Source organism: Arachis hypogaea, chromosome 11, assembly GCF_003086295.3.
Source record: "Arachis hypogaea cultivar Tifrunner chromosome 11, arahy.Tifrunner.gnm2.J5K5, whole genome shotgun sequence".
Classification (NCBI taxonomy): domain Eukaryota; kingdom Viridiplantae; phylum Streptophyta; class Magnoliopsida; order Fabales; family Fabaceae; genus Arachis; species Arachis hypogaea.
The window spans coordinates 130,290,517-130,311,321 of NC_092046.1; the positions used below are offsets into that span (position 1 = coordinate 130,290,517).

General features: G+C 30.9%; 2 protein-coding genes and 2 long non-coding RNA genes across 12 annotated transcripts; 3 read left to right on the forward strand and 1 right to left on the reverse strand.

Annotated features, from left to right (window-relative positions):
* Nucleotides 1–2,184: 2,184 nt before the first annotated feature.
* LOC112722618 (uncharacterized) lies at nt 2,185–6,276 on the reverse strand. Of its 9 annotated transcripts, XR_011867750.1 has the most exons (5): nt 5,637–6,257; nt 5,418–5,506; nt 4,917–5,319; nt 4,216–4,609; nt 2,185–4,136 (listed from the first exon to the last, which is right to left on the reverse strand). It is a non-coding gene; the product is annotated as an uncharacterized lncRNA (long non-coding RNA). The 9 variants fall into 9 exon arrangements; XR_003162753.3 differs by having other exon boundaries at nt 4,216–5,319; nt 5,637–6,261; XR_011867749.1 differs by having other exon boundaries at nt 2,185–2,987; nt 4,058–4,136; nt 4,216–6,264.
* A 679-nt stretch (nt 6,277–6,955) lies between these two features.
* LOC114924683 (uncharacterized) lies at nt 6,956–8,789 on the forward strand. The gene is made up of 3 exons (XR_011867097.1): nt 6,956–7,203; nt 8,407–8,460; nt 8,564–8,789. It is a non-coding gene; the product is annotated as an uncharacterized lncRNA (long non-coding RNA).
* Nucleotides 8,790–11,531: 2,742 nt separating this feature from the next.
* Nucleotides 11,532–12,998, forward strand: LOC112724058 (uncharacterized). The gene is made up of 2 exons (XM_072206113.1): nt 11,532–11,832; nt 12,712–12,998. Exons 1-2 carry the CDS (start codon nt 11,532–11,534, stop codon nt 12,996–12,998), a joined length of 588 nt encoding a protein of 195 aa, XP_072062214.1.
* A 2,813-nt stretch (nt 12,999–15,811) lies between these two features.
* On the forward strand, nt 15,812–20,032 carry LOC112722620 (hexosyltransferase GAUT11). The gene is made up of 2 exons (XM_025773713.2): nt 15,812–16,368; nt 18,183–20,032. Exons 1-2 carry the CDS (start codon nt 16,216–16,218, stop codon nt 19,635–19,637), a joined length of 1,608 nt encoding a protein of 535 aa, XP_025629498.1. The 5' UTR covers nt 15,812–16,215; the 3' UTR covers nt 19,638–20,032.
* The last annotated feature ends 773 nt before the right edge of the window (nt 20,033–20,805 follow it).

A 20,805-nucleotide genomic window follows, 5' to 3' on the forward strand; every position in this document is an offset into this window, starting at 1 on the left:
AAGAGAGTTCATATAAAAAGAAATAATAAGAATTTCATAAATAATACAATAACATATATAAAGTATAAAGTTGGTAAAATATAAATAAAGATTGAATGTTGATGGCGAAAAACCCGTTGGTAAAACGCAAAAGCTCAAAATTGTTGCTTCTTGTAAACGTGATTTTGAAAAATCACTTCTGTTTGTGAATAAAAAATTTGCGAAACCAAAAATTGAAGCTTTCAAGAAATCTAAACTTGCTTCTTCTCTTCCAACGTGTTTTCCAAAGACACCCTAGGGTGTGTTTGGCAAACACGTTGGGGGAGGAGAGAAGCTCGTTTGAGCTTCTTGAAAGTTTCACTTTGATGTTTGGCAATTTTTATCTTTGTGAACGCAGAATTGATTCTGCCTCTGAACCCACCTTTAGGAGAAGCTCAAATTTGTAGCTTCTGCGTTTCACGTTTTACGTTTCACGTTTAGGAGAAGCTCAAATATTTCTTTTTTACCAACCATACCCTTCATTTTCTTCTATAAGAATGATACTAGTAACTATTATCTTCACGGTCATTCTTTATAGTTCTTCCTATTTCTTCATAATTTTTTAGTTCCATTTTTTTTCATCAAAATCGTTCAGATTTATTTCAATCACTAACAAATTGAAATTTTTTTATTTTTATTTGATTTTATTCATATGAATTTTATTTACGTTTTATGATATTTTTTTTGTTCATATGATATATGTTGTTGGTTTTATGGGATTTTTATTATTTCTTATCTGTATAATTTTTTTTCTATTCTTTGATGTACTCTATTTTTGTTTTGTATTAATTTTTTTTATTTTTTATTCTGAATTTATAAAATTTGTAATTGTAATTATTATATACTATGTTTATTATCAAAATTTTGAATAATATAAATTATGATCCTATAAAAAATGACAAAATAAATAAAAAATTAATTATAAGTAACAATAGAGTCATAAATAATAAAAATTTATAGTCTAAAATAATACTAAATTAAAGAGTACTGACGATACTAAAAAAAATTATAGAATATTTTCTTTTTGTGTGACATTATAAAATTTATAGTACTCTCTTTTATATTTTATTTTTTATTATATTTATTTTATTTATATGATAAATATTTTTTTATAGTATTCTGATTTTGCAGGTATATAAAATTGATGTCTATTTTAGTAATTTTTTATCTAAAAGTGATTTTGAGTAGTATAATCCAAACAATATTTATTTTACTATAATCAATTTTAATACAAAGATTACCAAACATAAATCACGTTAACCCAAACTAACTTATCATCAAAATCAATTTTACAAAATCAATTTTATGCAAACTCTGGTTTGCAAACTGTAATCCAAACACACACCTAATAGTTGGCAGCTACTTAGGTGCTTTCACTTATTTCAATGGTTAGGAGAAGTAAAAGTATTAATAGTATTCCATTTTTAAAACCGTTCATCTTCTCTATTATATAAAATCGTCCATCTTCCCTGTTATTTCAAATGTTCCATTTTTAAGAGTTTGCCCAATTTAAATTATTAATATTTTTATTATTTTCAAAAAATATATTTTATATTTACAATGTAAACGAGATACATTAAAAAGTAAACGAGATAAGAGTAGATGGCGTATTTTCATAATAATTTTTAAAATTATTTATTTCAATAAATAAAATATTTATTTAATTATTTAAATAAAAATTCCGTTATTACTAGTAGATGAGTGTTAGGGGACTAAAATTTTGTGATTTGTAGTCATCAATTAGTATCGTTAGTATTTTAATGGTGTGAAATTTTATCCAATAATATAGAATTACTTACTTTTTTTTATAATTAAGTACTGACCAAATTTTAATAAAAGTACTTGCCCCTAAATTTTCTTATCATTAGTATTTTCATTGTTATTAAAGTTGTCACGTTCCCTCTTTATTGGATCTATAACAACCTGAAAACATTTTCACTTTTTTTGGTTTGAAAAAAGATTTCCATTTTGTTTTCCTTAACAAACTTACAATACCAGACCTTCAACCGTTAAAGCCTGCTACGGCAAAAAAAAAATCATGTAGCCCATAAAACCAATTTTTCAGAAAAAGATTACCGTAACAACATTATTTACTAATCTTATTAAAGCTAAAATCATTCTCGTGGCAGACCATCAAAATCAAAATTTCTGTTTCTGTCAATGTACTTGTTGCAACTACTGAATCTGTTAAACTTGTCATCGAACAAGTGTCACATAATGACACAGTACACGTAAAATCTATAAGTGTAGATATTTTATATTATCTACACCATAGAATTTGCCTTACAATATAATACCTTTTTTTAATTCAACTATTAGATCTTTTACCTATAAAGATTAAAGATGTATATTTATTGGAATACTCATATCTAAATTTTTTATTGGTATATTTTAGAGTTATCCTTAAGAAAGATTTACAATTGAGATATGCTGTATCCATTTTGAGATATCATTTAATCTACTATTCTTTTGCAACAAAATAATACTATAAGAAAAAGAACGTAAGTGAGCTTACTTTAAATGATTAGTGACAAAGACTTCCTTTAAACAATACAATCCATATTCATTTGACTTCTATAAGTCTCGTGTTCTTGTATAGAAGGAAGAATATTTTTTTTGGAAGCAACAATGGCAAAATCTGATGAGCATGTAAGATTAGGAAAGCAAGAGGTTAAAAATTTTCAATTTATATAAATTAATTTATAAATATATAAAAAATTTGTATTGATTCAAGAAGGTTACCTTTAGTTTGTTTTTGTAGCAATTTTCTTTTTTTTTTTTTCCACTGATCTCCCATCTTTTACTTGCATTCTTGGTGCTTTTCAAATTCATGAAATGTCAATGAAGACAAGTTGATTTTGTTTTACTCTTGGTTTTTATTATTTTGCTATTATATAATTAGATGAAATCTGAGGAAGTCCTACAATTAATTACATATCCAAGATGCTCATGAAATACATGCAACAGTTCTGCAAAAGTCATCAAAATATTATTAGCAAAACTAAAAACTATTCAAAGAGAACTTAAAACTAAATACATCATCTAACTTCTAAAGCCATTAAAGTGCTACCTCAAGACATATTACTTAATATTAATATAACATACCAAAAAATATTGTTACTATTAAAGTATTAAGTAATTAAAGATAGACATAGCAACCTTTTCTTTTAAATATTCCTTGTTGAAAAGTTACCATATCTTCCTCAACTTAACAGTCTTTTTGTTGCAGAAATTTTTTTATTTAAAAAAAAATGCTTTTTTCAGATCCTAATGCAAAAAGTTGTTATTTTATTTTTAGGTTTGCATTTAAGGTTAAAAAAAAGTCTAAAAAGGACTTAACCTCGTCAACATATTCTATGTATCCACTTATTTTTTTCATCTCTGATCTCTTCCGACACCTAAATCAATAGTAACAACCTGCCCCTACTCCAATCCATCAGTCACTCCAAGCTCCTTAATATTAGCTTCTCCTATTTTTCAATCTGAATCATCCTCCTTATTTGTGGAACGAACCACCCGGTGAATGTTGACAACACATACCATTGCATCACATACCCAAGTCATTCACATTCTTTTATTTTTTCCAAGAAAGAAAAACTCAAGTTGAAACAAAATATACATAAATAAATGCAGAAAAAAGAAACTTTTACATCATTAAATCACATGAAAAGTTGTAACTAACACTCACATATTTTCTCCTAACCATCCAATAAAATATAAATATTATCTAAAAAAATTCATATAACTATATTAGATTTGAGGAAGTTCCTTGACTACTTACATATTTAAAGATGCTACTCGGTACCCAACACTTGGATAAAAAGTAGTAACAAAAGAGCAAGCATAATAACACTTTTTTAGATTAAAGAATATTGCTGCATTATTTCTTTTATATGATTGAATTCATTTGCTTAACTTAAAATTTTAGAATACTGGATTACAGAATCATTCAAACAACACTTGTTGCTAGTATTCAAATTTAATCTAAATGAATAAAAATAAATCAATAAAGCAATTAAAAGGTAGCAAAAAGACTTACATCCAATGTCTTGGACTCCAATTACTTTTGTTTTGCATTTCTAATAGATTCGTCAAAGAATATTGCCTCCTCATCATATCTGTTGAAATCAGACATTATTCACAAATAAAAAAGAAAGATTGAAATTCCATAAAGTGATTAAGTTATCCAAAACTGACCATCTTTAGAGACCTTGAGCGATGAAGAACTTCTCAAAGCTCAAGCAACAACAGCAACAGTGTCTTCGAAAACCTCATCAGCCTTCACATTACCAAGAGATCCACAACCCCAAACCAAAGTTTGAAAACGCAGCAGCTATTCCACCGAAACACTAAGCAGGTAAAATAAAAAGCAAACACAGCGTCGAGCTTCGGTTAAACACGACTCCTAAGGCAAAATCCGCCGCTGCTGCTGCTGCAGGGTCTCAACCTCCTCTCCCACAGAAAGATTCATTCACCAACCTCAACATGCATACCAACCAACTACAACACCGTCAAACTCGCAGACCTTTCCCTTTGCCCTCTTCTTCAACTCACACCTTTTCCAGTCTTCCTTTTTGCTTCTGTATTTTCTCTAATCGTGAATGGTCGTGAGATTGAATTGAGAGAGAAACAAATTGAGGAAAGAGAGAGGGAGAGAGAGAGAGAAATGATAAATTCAATTTTTTTTGAAGAAGATTAAAAGTTTAAAACTCATTCCAAAATTTTTGCGGGAAAATTTCCACTAATGAGTTTTGTTTAGAATTTGAAATCAAAACATTTGGCTGATTAACGAAAGGCAATCCGTGTGATAGTGTTATCAGCCAATCAAATGCTACGATTATCTATTGTATTTGGAAAATTGGAATTTTGGAATTAGGAATACACAAAGCTTGAATTACCTGAAAAACTTCTGTGCAAAACAATATTTCATCCATCTTTTTAGGCTCCATTGTACAGTCACGCTAGTTTCAACATCCTATCATGAAGAGAAAAAAAAAACAAAACTACATAGGACAATTGTCACTCTCTCAGAAATCATCTAACAGTGTTAAATAGTGTGTGAATTTACTGTTTGGTTAGTTAACTATTATATATTAATAGATATTTTGAAACAAATAAATAGCTTTAGACCACTCAGATGGACATTTTTTTTTGGAAATGGAGATAGTAACTAATTATAAAGAAGAAAAAAACAAACAAAAAAAAAAGCCTAATGAAATAGAAACAAACTCTTAAATCACCGCAAGTGCTAGAAGCAATGTAGTTTTTTCAGCACCCGAAAGACCCAATAAGAAGATCATCCTGAGATTTCACACCAAAAAATGAGATATATAAGGATTCAAATATCATTTAAAAAGAAAAAAACTTACTCTTTAGAATATAAATGAGAATCATTTGACCTCAATGATTTTAATATTCTACTATCATCTTTAAGAATCTGAAATTCTCTCTTCTTGAAGAGTGCAAGGAGAAATAATCCCAGGACGCTCTATCGTTCAAATGAATAAATCAGGGAAAGCATTAGTTCTACTAATGGTAATATTCTCAAAATTTAACTAACAATCATATATAATAATACAGAGAAATTATTTTTAAGTATTCAGCAATTTTAGAAGTACCTCAAAAGTGTTGAGAGTGGCATTAAGCAAAGTATGAAATGTTCTGCTCCCAACATACAAATATCCCTCCACAGAGAAGTTCTCATAATGGACTTCAAGTCTAGAAATTTTAATCCCCACCCAAAAAGTAATCATAGCAAAATTCATAAACTTATTAACAATAAAAAAAACTTTGGTTTCGATGATAAATAGAGAGATAAACAGAACACTTATCCACTCTATCTCTAAGCCTGCGCAAGAACTTCTCATTGTCTTCTTCAACAACCTTTAATATGCTCTGCATGAGAGGCATTCGATCATGGAAGCCAAGTTTGATAACATCAACTTCGCCATGGACTACTTCACTATTATCAAGAACTTGCTTGCGATCTAGTCGCGAGAGTTCTCGTATGAGTGACAAATCAAAATAATTGGTAATGACTATGTTGAGTGATGAACATTATAAATCATCTTTGCAAAATTTAAAATTTGAAATGAAAAACAGAACAGTGGATATGATTATATGAAAAGAGAGAATAGATAAATGGTTAGCTTGTCACGAAAATGGATAAAAGAAGACGACATGTTTAGTGACCAATATTGATAAAATATTTAGCTTGTATAATGGAGGATGGATGCTCTGCATGAAACATGTGTTTGAACCATGGATATTGGAATGCACATTAAGCAGACCAGATAGGAATTAATCTGGTGGATGCCACGTTGGAATTCCACTGTCTAACAACCCTCTTTTAAAGGATTGTTATAGGATTCCTCAGCGACGTCGTTACCTTCTTACATGGAGAGTCCTTTGGACCACGTGTTACCATGTCATTGGCGGGTTAAAGTGTCACCAGTATCCATAATACCGGACTTATTCTTAAATAATTTAAGTTATAATTATTTATCAATTATACTTGTCGAGATTACATCAATACGTGTGCCCATGTTTCGTTGATGTCTTCAAATTCTAATTAACGTTATCTCCGCATTTCATTGGTGTGTTTTCTTAATTTTCTTTGATTATTCTAATTGTGGTGCATTCCCTCAGAATTATTCCTCCATACGTGTGTAATCTATTAAAGAATGGAAAAGTATAGGTAAACAATAACATTAGTAAACAATAATGTAAACAATGGGGTTAAAAAAGTAAATTAATCCTAAATATAATTAATGGTTTGATTAATTAAATTCTAATAATAATAATCATTTTTTAAATTAAAAAAATAAGGATTTTCACATTGGTGAATTGAAGCTCTGCAACTAGCCTCTCATCTTATCTTCCTCTCGCTTGACCCTTTTCTCTTCTGCACTCTCAACTCGATCAGCCACAACCCTCCGTCCGACACCATCGCCATCATCACCGGCGACCACCGTTGCCTACTCCATCTCTCTTCCCTTTCTTCTCTTTTTCTTTTCTCTTTCTCCATTTCTCCTCAATCCCCTGTACGCTACCCCTATTCTCTGTGCAAAGCCCAACCCTGGCGAGAAACCCCAGTGCAACCCAGCAGCGGCTGAGCTCTGTGCCGCTGCAACACCGCGCGTTTGCTACCCCTCTCTTTCCATTCTTTTCCTTTCACTAACGCAGGTTCCACGCTTCCTCCTGTCCGTGTTCTTTCGTTTATTTATTTTAACTAATTTTTAATTCTGCTTTTAGTGTTTAGATTAGACTTAGATTAATAGATTGATACTTTTTGGATTCTAAAATGTTTGATAGCTAATTTTTCTGGATTGATTGCTGCTTAAATTGAGTTTAAAATCTCTGTTTACATATTGTGCATACCATATGCTCGATGAAATGCCTGAGTGAAATTTTTTGTTTAATTCTTATGTTTGGCCAGCATTTGTCTTAAATTTTGTTATTTTTAGACATTATAATTTAGAATTGTGTAATGTTATGCTATTTTTAATGATGTTTAGATTGAGTTTTGATAAGGCACTTGATTATTAGTTTTGTTTAAACACTAAATTGGTTTAAAATTTTAAATTTGGTCATTTGATTAGTGTAATTTAAGAAGTGCATATCATGTTAAGTGAATTGAATGAAATTACCTATTCATGTATATTTTAAACATTCCACATGGTTATCATTAGATAATTTTAAATTTCCATCCTTATGCTTCCATGCCATGCATGCACAAACAAATTTAGTCACAACTCACTTAATAGATGGAAATATATGCTCTAAGTGGAGATGCTGTTCATTTTGGATGCTCACTAAATGTGTTTTTTGTTTTTGCATTCTTTTTTATTTTTTCACGCTATATAATATTGCTAGAAAATATATGTACAGTTGTGCATAACATACAATATAGTACTCAAAGGCCCCAAAATTCCAATTAGCAAGTGCACAAGACATACAACACTGATTACTACTATAAAAAAATAAATTAATTAATAAACAAATAAGAAGAAGAAGAAATAAGAGAGGATTGGCAAGGAAGGAATTGAAGAAATGAAAATGGAGAACGGGAGTGTATCATTCACATCCAAGAAGAAATAATGAGCTTTTTGATTTTTTCAAGCATAGAAATGGACTTGGTTTTAGGTTGTGTAGGTGCGATTCAGTTGTGGCAGATCCATGCATGCTCTATATAAATACTTAATATAAGCCTAACTAATTAGGTGAGATTTTTTATGAGCACACTTTTCATTGTTATTATTTCTTGTAAGTTATGTATAGTAATAAATTTTTAATGATATTTTTGAAAAAAAGTATTAATAAAATCTTTTTAGTTGAAACTTGTTTAATAGTACGGTATCTAATTAGTTTGTGTATGTTTGATTATAGGTCATAGAATGTACGGACATTACTGGAAGTGATGACACGGATCTTGTTGATGAGGTTTGGTCTCTAGTATATTGCTATTTTTTCGTAAACCGCATAATTGAATCGACCATTAATCCTCATGTTCATCGAATGATGTCTGTTTTGAACTGATTCGCAGTTATCGGATCATAGTTGCCTTGCCGAAGACGAAATACCAAGAGTTTGGATGCAATTTGAGCATTTGAAGCTGGCGTAGGATTTTTATGCAACATATACAAAGAAAGTCAGTTTCGATTCAATAGCGTAGCGGATGGTTATTTCTATTGGTACCTAGATGGTTATTTTGTAATGGCCTTGGTGTGGTGTGTATAATTAGTTACAATTATGTTAAATTGGATATTCGATTTAATAGAATAGTGGATGTTTATTTCTATTGTTACCCAGATGGTTATTTTAAATAGTTTGGGTGTAGTGTGTGTGATTCGTTAAAAGTATTATAAATTGGATGTTCGATTTAATAGAAAAGCGAATGGTTATTTCTTTTGTTACCCAGATGGTTATTTCGAATAATCTGGGTGTAGTGTGTGTGATCAGTTGCAAGTATTTTAATATGGATGTTCGATTCAATAGGATAGCGGATTGTTATTTTTATTGGTACCCAGATGGTTATTCGTTATAGTCTTGGTGTAGAGTATGTGGCCAGTTACAAGTAATAAAGGCTGGATGTTCGATTCTATAGGCTAACAGATGGTTATCTCTATTGTCACTCAAATGGTTATTTAGAAGAGTCTTGGTGTAGTGTGTAAATAGTAACAAATAATAGAGGCGGGATGTTCGATTCCATATGATAGCGAATGGTTATTTTTATTGGTACCCGAATGGTTATTCTTAACTAATAGCTTTTATGCTTCGCTAATATCTTGAAACAGAATCAAAGTAGTTAGAGAACTAAAAATGTTATTCACCATGGAAATTTATCCTTTCTGTTGTAACAAAATTCCACCACGAAAACACGTAAACAATGTGAAAAATATATTTGTGGTTTTAAGACTAAGGTCCAATTTGGGTTAACAACTTAAATAAGCTCTTTTGGAAAAAGAGTTTAAAGTAGAAGGACTTTTATTAATAGCAACTTATAAATAAGTTATTTTGTGTTGATTTTTAGTTATAAAAGTACTTATTTTAAAGTTGTAGTGTTTGGATAAATAACTCAAAAAATACAATTTTTTAAAGAGAATGAATATTAAAATTCTAATTCACAATAATCTTGATGGCAATGCAAAAGAAATTATTGTATAGTTAGTATTTGTTATTTTATTGTGCATGATATGGTAGGTGAAAATAAAAAATGAATATGAAATGTGTCAATATATATTTTGTTGCTATTTTTTAGCTTTTTTTATTGTGACTTTTCATAATTTAAAAGTAAAAAAAAAATAGCTTCTGTTACTTTCCAAACGGGCTCTAGGTACATCTATTGCTTTCTCTGATTCCGGTTCTTCCTCACAAGTTCATCAATGTCCTAGTGCTTGGTGCTGTGAGAGGTGATTTAACCTCCTTTTTCTTATTTCTTTGTACGGTTGTGGCATACATGTTCTTCATTTCAGTCCAACAAAGTTCGCACATTTTCAATGGATCAATTGTGTTCTCCCATGATAATATCCTCCATAATCTCCACTCTCATTGTCCGAAGCATATCTGTATAGTATTTTCATTGTGAGGGTGATGAAAAAACACAAACGAATAAGACAAACTGAATTTCAGAATCATATACACAAATTTTTTTTGCCATAAAATTCAGAACCGAAGTAATACGTCACGAGTTACTTTAACACAAAAGTCCGTCTCAGAATTGCATCAAAATGTCTTACAAAATCAAACATCCCTAACAAATATCATTTCAAATTAACTCAAATGAAATACAAATACATAAAAATTAAGACTGCTGGAATATTGTTAATCAACTCAAACCGATTTCATACCTAAAATAAAATTAAAAATGGCCCTTTGTTATTTTCTTGAAATATATTCCGAACTAAAAAAATTAAATAACTAACATTTACTTTACCATGGATTAATGTTAATTAATTTTATATTCAGATCATTTGATCTTAATATATCTTATTCAAAATAGAACATCCATGGTCAACCAAGTAACAAAATAAGATAGTAATTATGTATAGAAAATGCATATTACACTATTAACTGTTATTAAAAAGATATCAAATAACCCCAAACCAGTTCAAAAACTTTATATACAGGCAGGTTTTGTAACATTAGAAGAACACAAGCGAATAATTGCCCATTGAATTCTAGAACCATAAACCCAAAATTTTTTCTTCCATAGTTACTTCAACACAAAAGTCCATCTCAAAATTGCATGAAAGTATCTTACAAATCCAAACATGATATCATTTCAAATTAACTCAAATGAAATACAAATACATAAAATTAGGACTGGTGAAATATTAATAATCAACTCAAACCGATTTCATAACTAAAATAAAATTAAAAAAATTTCCTTTGACATTTTATTGAAATATATTTTAAACCCAAAAAATTAAACAATTAACATTTATTTTATCATGAATTAATATTAATTAATTCTGTATTCAGAATGATCAGGACAGGAGGACCGTCGGCTGTGAGGAGAATAATTATGATGTTAGTAATTAGAATAATTAAAATTAGAATTTGAGTGAGGGGAGGTGGGGGACGAGGTGAACTGAGTTATTAGTGTAATTGGACTAATTTTTAAGACCCATTATTCATGTTGTTCAACAAAGTCATTGTCTACCTAGTATTCCTCTTAAAAAATTAATGTTAACATTGTCAACTCTTGTTCAGCAATCCAAGATCTTCATGACTCCCACCACGTTCATACAGAACTGGCCCCCCAACTAAGAAAATCACACATAAACAAACAAATAAATCATTAAATGTCCCTTTGAGAAGTTGGATCGTGACCAAAAGACAAATAAATAAATATCAAAGTCAAGTGTCACATTGAATATTGAAGCTGGCATTGTTCAATTTTATGTTCCCAAATGAACACACTATATATTATTAGCTCATACTATATAGTATAGTAACAGTTCCATTGTTCATAACTTCATATTGATTCCTTACAATTTGAAAGAAAAAAAATGGGACTAGGAAGAAGCAGGCCACGACTGAGGTTGCGAGGTTTGTGCTTTGGTAACGCGACCCCTCACGTAAGAGCTTCTTCTTCTTCTAGAGCAGAGTTTTCGAGCAACGATGTGCATGAATCTTCTAGAGACAAGGCTGATGAAAGTGGTGTTGAAACTGGCGGCAACAACCAGGTTATGGTGGTTATGGATTCTAGCTTTGAAGCTAAGGGTGCTCTAGATTGGGCACTCTCTCGCACTATTCAGAGACAAGACAATGTTGTTCTTGTTCATGTAGCCAAACCCACTAGTAGAGAAGGTGAGAATCACAAATGTTATTATATATTTACAAAGATTCCATTATGTGTTATTGCGAATTATGAGTTTTCTTAAGTATGAAGTAATAGATTTATATCTATGCTAATAATATAGATAATTCTAACCGTCCTGCCAACAACATACTAATTAGATCTTATTTATTTACAAATAATCAAACATTTAATTCAATAATAAAATACAACAATCCAAAATTATCCAATTATTTCAGCAATATTAAAGAATGTAAAATAAGATAATTTTAATATGTTTTGAATTAATTTTTTATTTTCTTCTAAATATTTTTTTATTCAGTTATATGTTATGATATCAAAAAAAATATTTTACCCAATCATCTAATATTAATGAAATATTAAATTAATCTCTTATCTTAGACATACATAAGATAATGAGTTTTCTTAAGTAGTTACAAGTAATGGATTTATATCCATGCCAATATATAATATTATTACACTTTTTTTGTTTCTTTTTATTGATTTGATGATTTGATAGACAGATTCTAATGAAAGAAAGTTTAATTTAAAGGCTTATCAACTTCTGCTTAAAATAAAAAACATACGCGAAATAAAGAAACCCGGAGTAAATTTCAAATTAAAAAGTAATTTCATTGATTCCTAGGAAATGGAACATTGTTCTGCTTATGTAACATGTATTCCTCTTCTTGAGGTGCAAGTAAGTGTAGTAATGCTTGAAGAAGAAGAAAAGGGCGCTGGATCCTCTCTATTTTTTTTAACACTTGAAAGAATAAAGTGTGATCTCTCACCTTTAATTTTATAAGTGGGACTAAAATTAAATAGAAGAGAAAAAACAATGAAAAGTGAGATTCTACACTAGATACTATCTATTTTTTTTTTCACTTGAGAGGATCCACTCCCCTACCATAATGCAAGAAGCGAAGCAACAAAGCGTGTCGCTGTTGGTCCTCGGACAAAGGAAGCGATCATTAATGCGGTAGCTGATGGCGAAGAGGAGGCTGCGGATGAGGACGAGATTGAGGTTGTTGAGTATTGCTTGAAGCAGAACTCACCTTGCATGACCATTGCTGTGAGAAGGAAGATTAAGAAACTTGGAGGCTATTTAATTTCTACTAGGGGTGCACAGATTTGGTCCGGCCCGGTCTCGAATACTTTAGGGGCTAATTTGGTGTGATTTCATCGGGTTTAGGGCTAGGTAAGGGTCTCAAAAATAGACCTGGTCATTATTTCGGGTCGGATCCGGGCCATAACTCGGGTCACCCGAAGTCGGCCCGGTGGCCCAGTCATCATACACAATTAATATTTTGTGTTATTAGTGATGGATAATGACTATTCTTATGTGGAATTTAAGTATTGTAAACCTTAATATTTTGTTTTATTAGTCATTATAAGACTATAAGTTAATGTTTTATGTTTAGAATGCATAAGACTTTAAACTAATGCATAATATTGTGTTATTTGTATTATTTAAATATTTGGTATTATTAGACAATATTAGTATTGATTGTGGTTTTGCTTTAGTATTGATTGTGGTTATGCTTTAATTTTAAAGAAAGATTGGTTCTTGTTATATTTTTCTAAGTGAATTTTACCATGTTAAATAATAGTTGGAGTCTTGAAAATTTGGATATTTTTACATGCTAGCTTACAAGAAGGTATCAATGTAATGTAATGTTAACGGCCCGGTTTTCACCCGGTATAATTGTGGCCCGAAAGTGTATTGGTTTCATCGGGTCTAGGGTTGGGTTCAGGTCTAATAAATAGACCCGATATATATTTCGGGTCGGGTCTGGGTCACATCAAACCTGGCTTTACCCGGCCCATGTGCACCCCTAATTTCTACCAAACGCCATAAAAATTTTTGGCTTTTGGCTTAAATAAAATAAAATTTAATTTGAGAAAGTATGATGAGCCAATGGAATATTTGTACAATATGTACAATAAAGGTTTATGGAGTATTAGAAATATAACCATTAGTGTTACCTTTTCCTATCAGCTGAAACTTTTGGGATGAGTGGTATCATGACATGGTATTAGAGCGTCAGTTTAAGTTTTTGGGAAATGTTTATTATTCCTAGTACTCGGATGGTTATTCTAGATAGTATGGATGATGTTCATTTTGTAACTCAATAACCTATTGTACACATTGTACAAATAGTCCATTATCTCCCTAGCGGGATCCATTTAATTTTAATACATTGTGCGTAAAGTAATTTTACACATACATCTAATTACGTAATACATAGTAATAATAATTACCTTTTGCATTGACCACGTAAATGTCTAAATGGTTATCTAAAATAATAAATATAATTGCACCAGTATAAAAACGTTTTACAATGTCAATGTATTAAAATTAAACTCAATAAAATAATATATATATATATATATATATATATATATATAGTTAATTAATGTGATTATTAATGAAACATGTTACTTGATGTGTAAGATTCAGGCATTAAATGAATGAAAATTGAAAAGGTGCGAGGGAAATTAACTTGGTAGGCTAATGAAAAACAGTTTTCAGTATTATTTGTGCTTTGTTCTGTAAAATGGTGAAATAAGAGGAATTTGTTTGTCAAAATAAGAGCTACACGCCTACACCAAAATCTAATATTCATAAAGTAAATATTAATATAGTAGAATAAATTAAATGTTTAAAAATTATTTTTTGTAATATAAGTTTGATGAAGATGTTATTCTGTTTGGCAGAAAATTAACTGTAATTGGGTGTAGTGTTTATTTTCTCTCTACCTTTATTTTATATAAAAATTAGAAAATAGTTCATCTTTAAATACTCTTCATTAAATAAATAAAAAGATATTATATTTTTATTAATTTATTATATTCAATTAGATCTGTTTTTTTAATTACGATTCAAATAATTAAGATAAAAGATATTTTTTTGCTGACATAACATTATATAATTAAATACATGTATAAATATATTTTATACTCACAATGTATGAAAATTAAATTTTAAAAAATAATTAAAAAAATGAATTAAGATTGTCAATTACTTTTTTTAATTTACATTTTTGAATTTTTAAGTGAATAAAATTTTAAATGTACGTTTATATTTTATAAACATGAATAAAATAAAAATTTAAAATTTTCTTTATTAGGAAATCAAAACATAATTAAAATATGAGTTAACACTAAAATAATTATTTTTTCTGTATTCTTACATCAAATAAATTGCATGTACTATAATACAGTTTTTCGGTAAAAAAAAATAAAAAATAATTATCTAAATCAATCTCTCACATTTTTAATGTTAGATATTTTATTCTTTTAAATTTTAAAATATACAAAATAATTCATAATATTTATTTTTAGTAAATAATATAATTTTTTTAATTTAATTCGAAGAGTAAAATAGTATTTAAAAAATTAAAAAAAATTAAAATAATCTTAAAAATTTTAAAAATTCTAAAATAATAATTTTAATTAAATAAAAATTATTAAAAAAATTATATTATCTAACATAAATAAATTTAAGAGACTATATTATGTATTTTAAAATTTAAAATACTAACTCTCTAACATTAAAAACTTCAAAACCGATTTGAGTAATTATTAAAAAATAAACTTTTTCAAATCTCATTTATTGAACTAAATCAGTTAATTAGCATAAGGGAGTGGATCCTCTCCAACGAAAAAAAATTAGATAATATTCAGTGTAGAATCTCATTTTTCATTGTTCTCTCTCCTATTTAAAGATGAGAGATCACACTTGAGTAATTATTAAAAAATAAACTTTTTCAAATCTCATTTATTGAACTAAATCAGTTAATTAGCATAAGGGAGTGGATCCTCTCCAGTAAAAAAAAATTGATAATATTCAGTGTAGAATCTCATTTTTCATTGTTCTCTCTCCTATTTAAAGATGAGAGATCACACTTTATTCTCTCAAATATTAAAAAAAATGAAAAGGATCCATTTCCACCAGCATACACACTATTTTTCTTTTCCTAAAAATTCAGTTGAGTTCATTTTTAGTTTCTTAATCTAAAATCTCACATTGTAATTTACCATTATTTGTCGGTCTTTAACTCTTATTCTCCGACTCCATCTTACTGTCACTAAAATCCTCATCATAGAAGAACAGATCAACATTTTCCAATCAGCTTTTTCAAAATCTCAGATTGCAACAATCCTCACTCACTCCGAATGCAGCAACTGCATGTTACGTAGATTCTTTTTGTCTTCACTTCACAAGCACTCAACAAAGGGGGCCCCTTTAATTATTGGCACCATCAATCACAAGCTCCCTTGCTATTAGTGCCTCAAAAGGATCGATTTTTATGGATTCTCGATCGAATCGAACACATGAGTCGCTCTGAATCCTCGATTCGGCTCTGAATTGTGGACGCAACCGCCGAAAGATGCGGCGACGGGCCGCCGATTTTCGGCGCCCGGTTCGACGGAGGTTCTCTTATTGGATCTGGGTTCTCCTTGGTTTGTCCTCTGTTGTAGGGTTAGTCTTGTTCGTTGTGCATCATAATCAGAATGAAGATCGGGACGAGTACCCCTTGCTGGTAAGAAAAATTACGATGCATATCTTCTGTTTGATCATTTGTCTCATTGTTTGTTGTGTTTTTGGTGATCAATTTTTTATTTTTTAGAGTTTGATTGTGATGGGATTTCTGCTTGGAGCTTAGTTTCAATGCTGTTTGAATCGGTTTTGTTAATCTGATGGGTAGTTATGTCGATGTGTTATTGTGGTGTTCTCTTTGCATTTCAACTACTGTAATTGAGTTCATCACATTTTTGCTCACTGTCAATGAACTGTGGTTTAGATCAATTTGTCTTAACGTTTTTTGTGTTTGTTAGCTGCCTCAATCTGATAGCTAGCATTGGAATAGGAAGAAAGCAATTGATATTTATTGAAAATATCCTAAAGTGAATCGAGTTGTCAGTTACTTTAAAATATACAGCTGAGATTGAAGTGTTTTCAATGTGGATCAGTGTTATCTTGAATTTCAATACTATCTTCCTCTCTTGTTTCACACGCGAAAGTAGTATCCTTGGACTGAACTGTTTTATCATGATGCTTGTATTTATCCGCCCTTCTCTTCTTCTAATTGCTCTTTTTCAATAACAATGAAGCCTTGACATGTTAGTTGTATTTTAATGAGTGGTATAAAATGTTGTTGTTTTGTGCACTATTTTCGAGCTTACAATTAGAAAGTATAGTTTTTTCAATCTCATTTCATCCTAGATTCAATAGTAAATGTTTCAATACTTTTTTATTTTTTGAAGGACAATGCATTTCCTCATTATTTCTATATATCTGTATACTTGAAACTTCTCCGGTACTGGGATATCAATAGAACAGTTTTACATGGCTAATTGATTTGTGTGTTTCACCACAATTATTTAGCATACTCTACTAAATAGCCAAAACTGAAATATCTTGGTTATTTGCTGTGAATACTGATGCAATTTAATCTCATGGTTGATGCTGAGGCAATAGTCTGGCATCCTGAGGGTTATCCTGCATAAACCAGAAAGAAGGCAACCGATGATTAGTTCCTTATTTTAATAATGCATTTTCCTTTTGGGCTGGCATCACAACATTACCATTACCTATACAATTTTTGCATGTTTGGTCAAGATTGTAATTTCTGTTGCTGGATGAACTATGGGAAATTATCTGAGGCTGTATTCATATTGTTGGAATTTGTTTCTATGTTCCAAAGTGTCTTCGGTTATCATGTTATCAAAGGTTTCATTTGTAATTTGGCTACATTGGACTGTGTTTGGTTCCTATTGAGGAAAAGGTGTTAGGTAGATAAAAAATGATTGAGTTAGATTGAAGAAGCTAATAAAGTAATAATAGATTTTGCATGGAAAAGGTCAGTGACAAGGATAGGAAACTTTTTTTTTTCATTTTTTGAAAATATATTTAGTATCGGCCTGAAGGGAAAGAGTCCAAAGAACATATTTTGTTGACTGGTATCATTTGGTGATTAGTATTAGAATCTAAAACATGAACTAATTATTAGGTTTGGAAACTGTTCTGTCTTTACTTGCACATCATTCCGCTTTCAATTGTTGATACATAAAATCCACTCTAAGGATCCAACACTTAGGAAAATATCTGAAACCATGATATCAAAACCTAAAGTGGCGGACTCAAGATTCTGGATGATATCAAAAGCTAAAGTTGACTGTCACCAATATGAACTAATAAACATGTTCAAAGTATGTGTTAATAACACATGGAGTGAAAAAGTATGGGATGTGTGAATGACTGTTGTTAATGCTTAGTTGATAGTGGTATTTCTTCCAAGTAGTTTATTATTCTCCAACTTCTAGTACTTATAAGGCAGGTGATTTTCCTTTGCAGGAGAGAAATGCTAGACTTGAACATTTTGCTAAGGAGAGTTTGAATTTTACTGAAGAAATTTTAAGTGTAAAATCATTTTCACGACAGTTAACACAACAAATGATTCTTGCCAAGGCTTATGTAGTTATTGCCAAAGAGCACAACAATCTTCACCTTGCTTGGCAGCTTAGCGCAAAGATCAGAGGTTGCCAACTTTTGCTTTCGAAAGCTGCGATGACAGGGGAGCCCGTAACACTGGAGGAAGCAGAGCCAATTATTAAAAGCCTTTCTTCTCTAATTTTTAAGGCACAAGACATTCATTATGACATTGCAACCACAATAGTGACTATGAAATCGCATATTCAAGCTCTTGAAGAGCGTGCCAATGCAGCCACGGTTCAAAGTACCGTGTTTGGTCAAATAGCAGCCGAGGGGTTACCGAAGAGTCTTCATTGCTTAAATGTGAAACTCATGTCTGATTGGCTAAAGAAGCCATCTCTGAAAGCACTCTCAGATGAGAAGAAAAACTCGCAGCGGCTTGTGGACAACAATCTCTATCATTTCTGCATATTTTCAGATAATGTACTGGCAACCTCAGTAGTTGTTAATTCAACTGTCTCCAATGCTGACCATCCAAAGCAGTTAGTCTTTCACATAGTCACTGATGGAGTGAATTATGGAGCAATGCAAACATGGTTCCTCAGTAACGACTTTAAAGGGGCCACCATAGAGGTACAGAATATTGAGGAGTTTCACTGGTTGAATGCAAGTTATTCTCCTATTGTCAAGCAGCTCCTGAATCCAGACTCAAAAACCTTTTATTTTGGGCTATATCAGGATGCAAATGTCGAACCGAAAATGCGGAATCCCAAATTTTTGTCTTTATTGAATCATCTTCGGTTTTACATCCCCGAGATTTATCCACAACTTGAGAAGGTTGTTTTCTTGGATGATGATGTTGTTGTACAGAAGGACCTGACTCAGCTTTTCTCACTGGATCTGCATGGCAATGTAAATGGTGCAGTGGAAACTTGCCTTGAAGCATTTCATCGGTACTACAAATATCTCAACTTCTCAAACTCAATTATAAGCTCAAAGTTTGACCCTCAGGCATGTGCATGGGCATTCGGTATGAACATTTTTGACTTGGTTGCATGGAGGAAGGCGAATGCGACCGCCAAATATCATTACTGGCAAGAGCAGAACGCTGATGGGACACTCTGGAAGCTTGGGACTCTTCCTCCTGGTCTTCTATGTTTTTATGGTCTGACAGAGCCACTTGACAGAAGATGGCATGTTTTAGGATTGGGTTATGACCTTAATATTGATAACCGCCTGATTGAAAGTGCGGCGGTCATTCACTTCAACGGGAACATGAAGCCATGGCTGAAGTTTGCTATAGGCAGGTATAAGCCACTATGGGACAAGTACATAAATCAAAGTCACCCTTATCTGCAAGACTGTGCCACAAGTTGAAATGCACTACTTCTCTATGCTTATGGAATTCTGCAACCCCAGATATTTTGAACTCATTGATCTGTGGTTTCCTTACTGTAGAGCCAGAAGTAGGAAATTTTGACTTTGCTAGGATTTTTTCTTATTATTTTTTATTTTTCTTTACCTTCATCCCCCTGCTATCAGTCTTGACATTGAAAGAGAACAAAAATGATTTCTTATACACTAGAAAGTTCATATGTCATAGGGGAAGAGATGTGGGAGAATACATTTTTTTGGTTAGTGGGGGCTTTCTTTTCCCCTTCTGCAAGTAGTAGAATGATTTGTTCGTTAGTAATTCTTGTAATAATTTATTTTATCACCTCTTTCAAATGACAAATAGTGATGTAATTGAATTGAAACAATTTTTTTACTCATCTCCTCATGCTTTATGAGATCCTTACAGTAACTTGATGAATCCTGCAACCTATTGATGATGATATATAACTCAATGCCGAGTTAATATTCAGATTGGTCTTTGAAATTATACTTGTGTCTCAATTTGATCCTTAAAGTTTTAGTTTATTCAATTTGGCGTTCAAGACTCACGTTAGTCTCTAATCTTGTTTTTATCATAGAATTGTTAACAGCGTGCTAAGATGAACTGAAATTGTCACACTAGACTCTAATAGCTATTTAATTTTGTTCCCTACGAAGTCTTTTAATTTTAATTTCACTTATTAAAGGCCTTTTAGAAACTACTAAAACTTGAAAATGTAGCCAAATTACATCATAGAATAGACACTATAATAAAGACACGTTATGAATTTTATGATACAAAAAATAAATCTTGCGAACTAACTAATGCTATTGTTAAACCTTTATAAATGTAGAACTCTACTTGATTTTGAGTGCAAGAAACTACTAGTCAGATAGAATGAATCCTCAAGAATCAAGATACAACATGCCAACTCCATCCCTTTTATTTTGACACACGCACTTAACTCCTCTACTACCTATTGCACTTCTATAACAATGTAACTACTTTAACTAGCTCTAACAACATACAATTACTCCCTTCTAATCCTTTTGTGCCCTCTCTTATTCTATTTTGTGTTGAAATAGCTATATGGTGATTCTAACCTGTAAGTATACAAAAGTTAAAACAATCTAACAAAAAATTATTGTGCTTTGTGACACATCGGAGGGG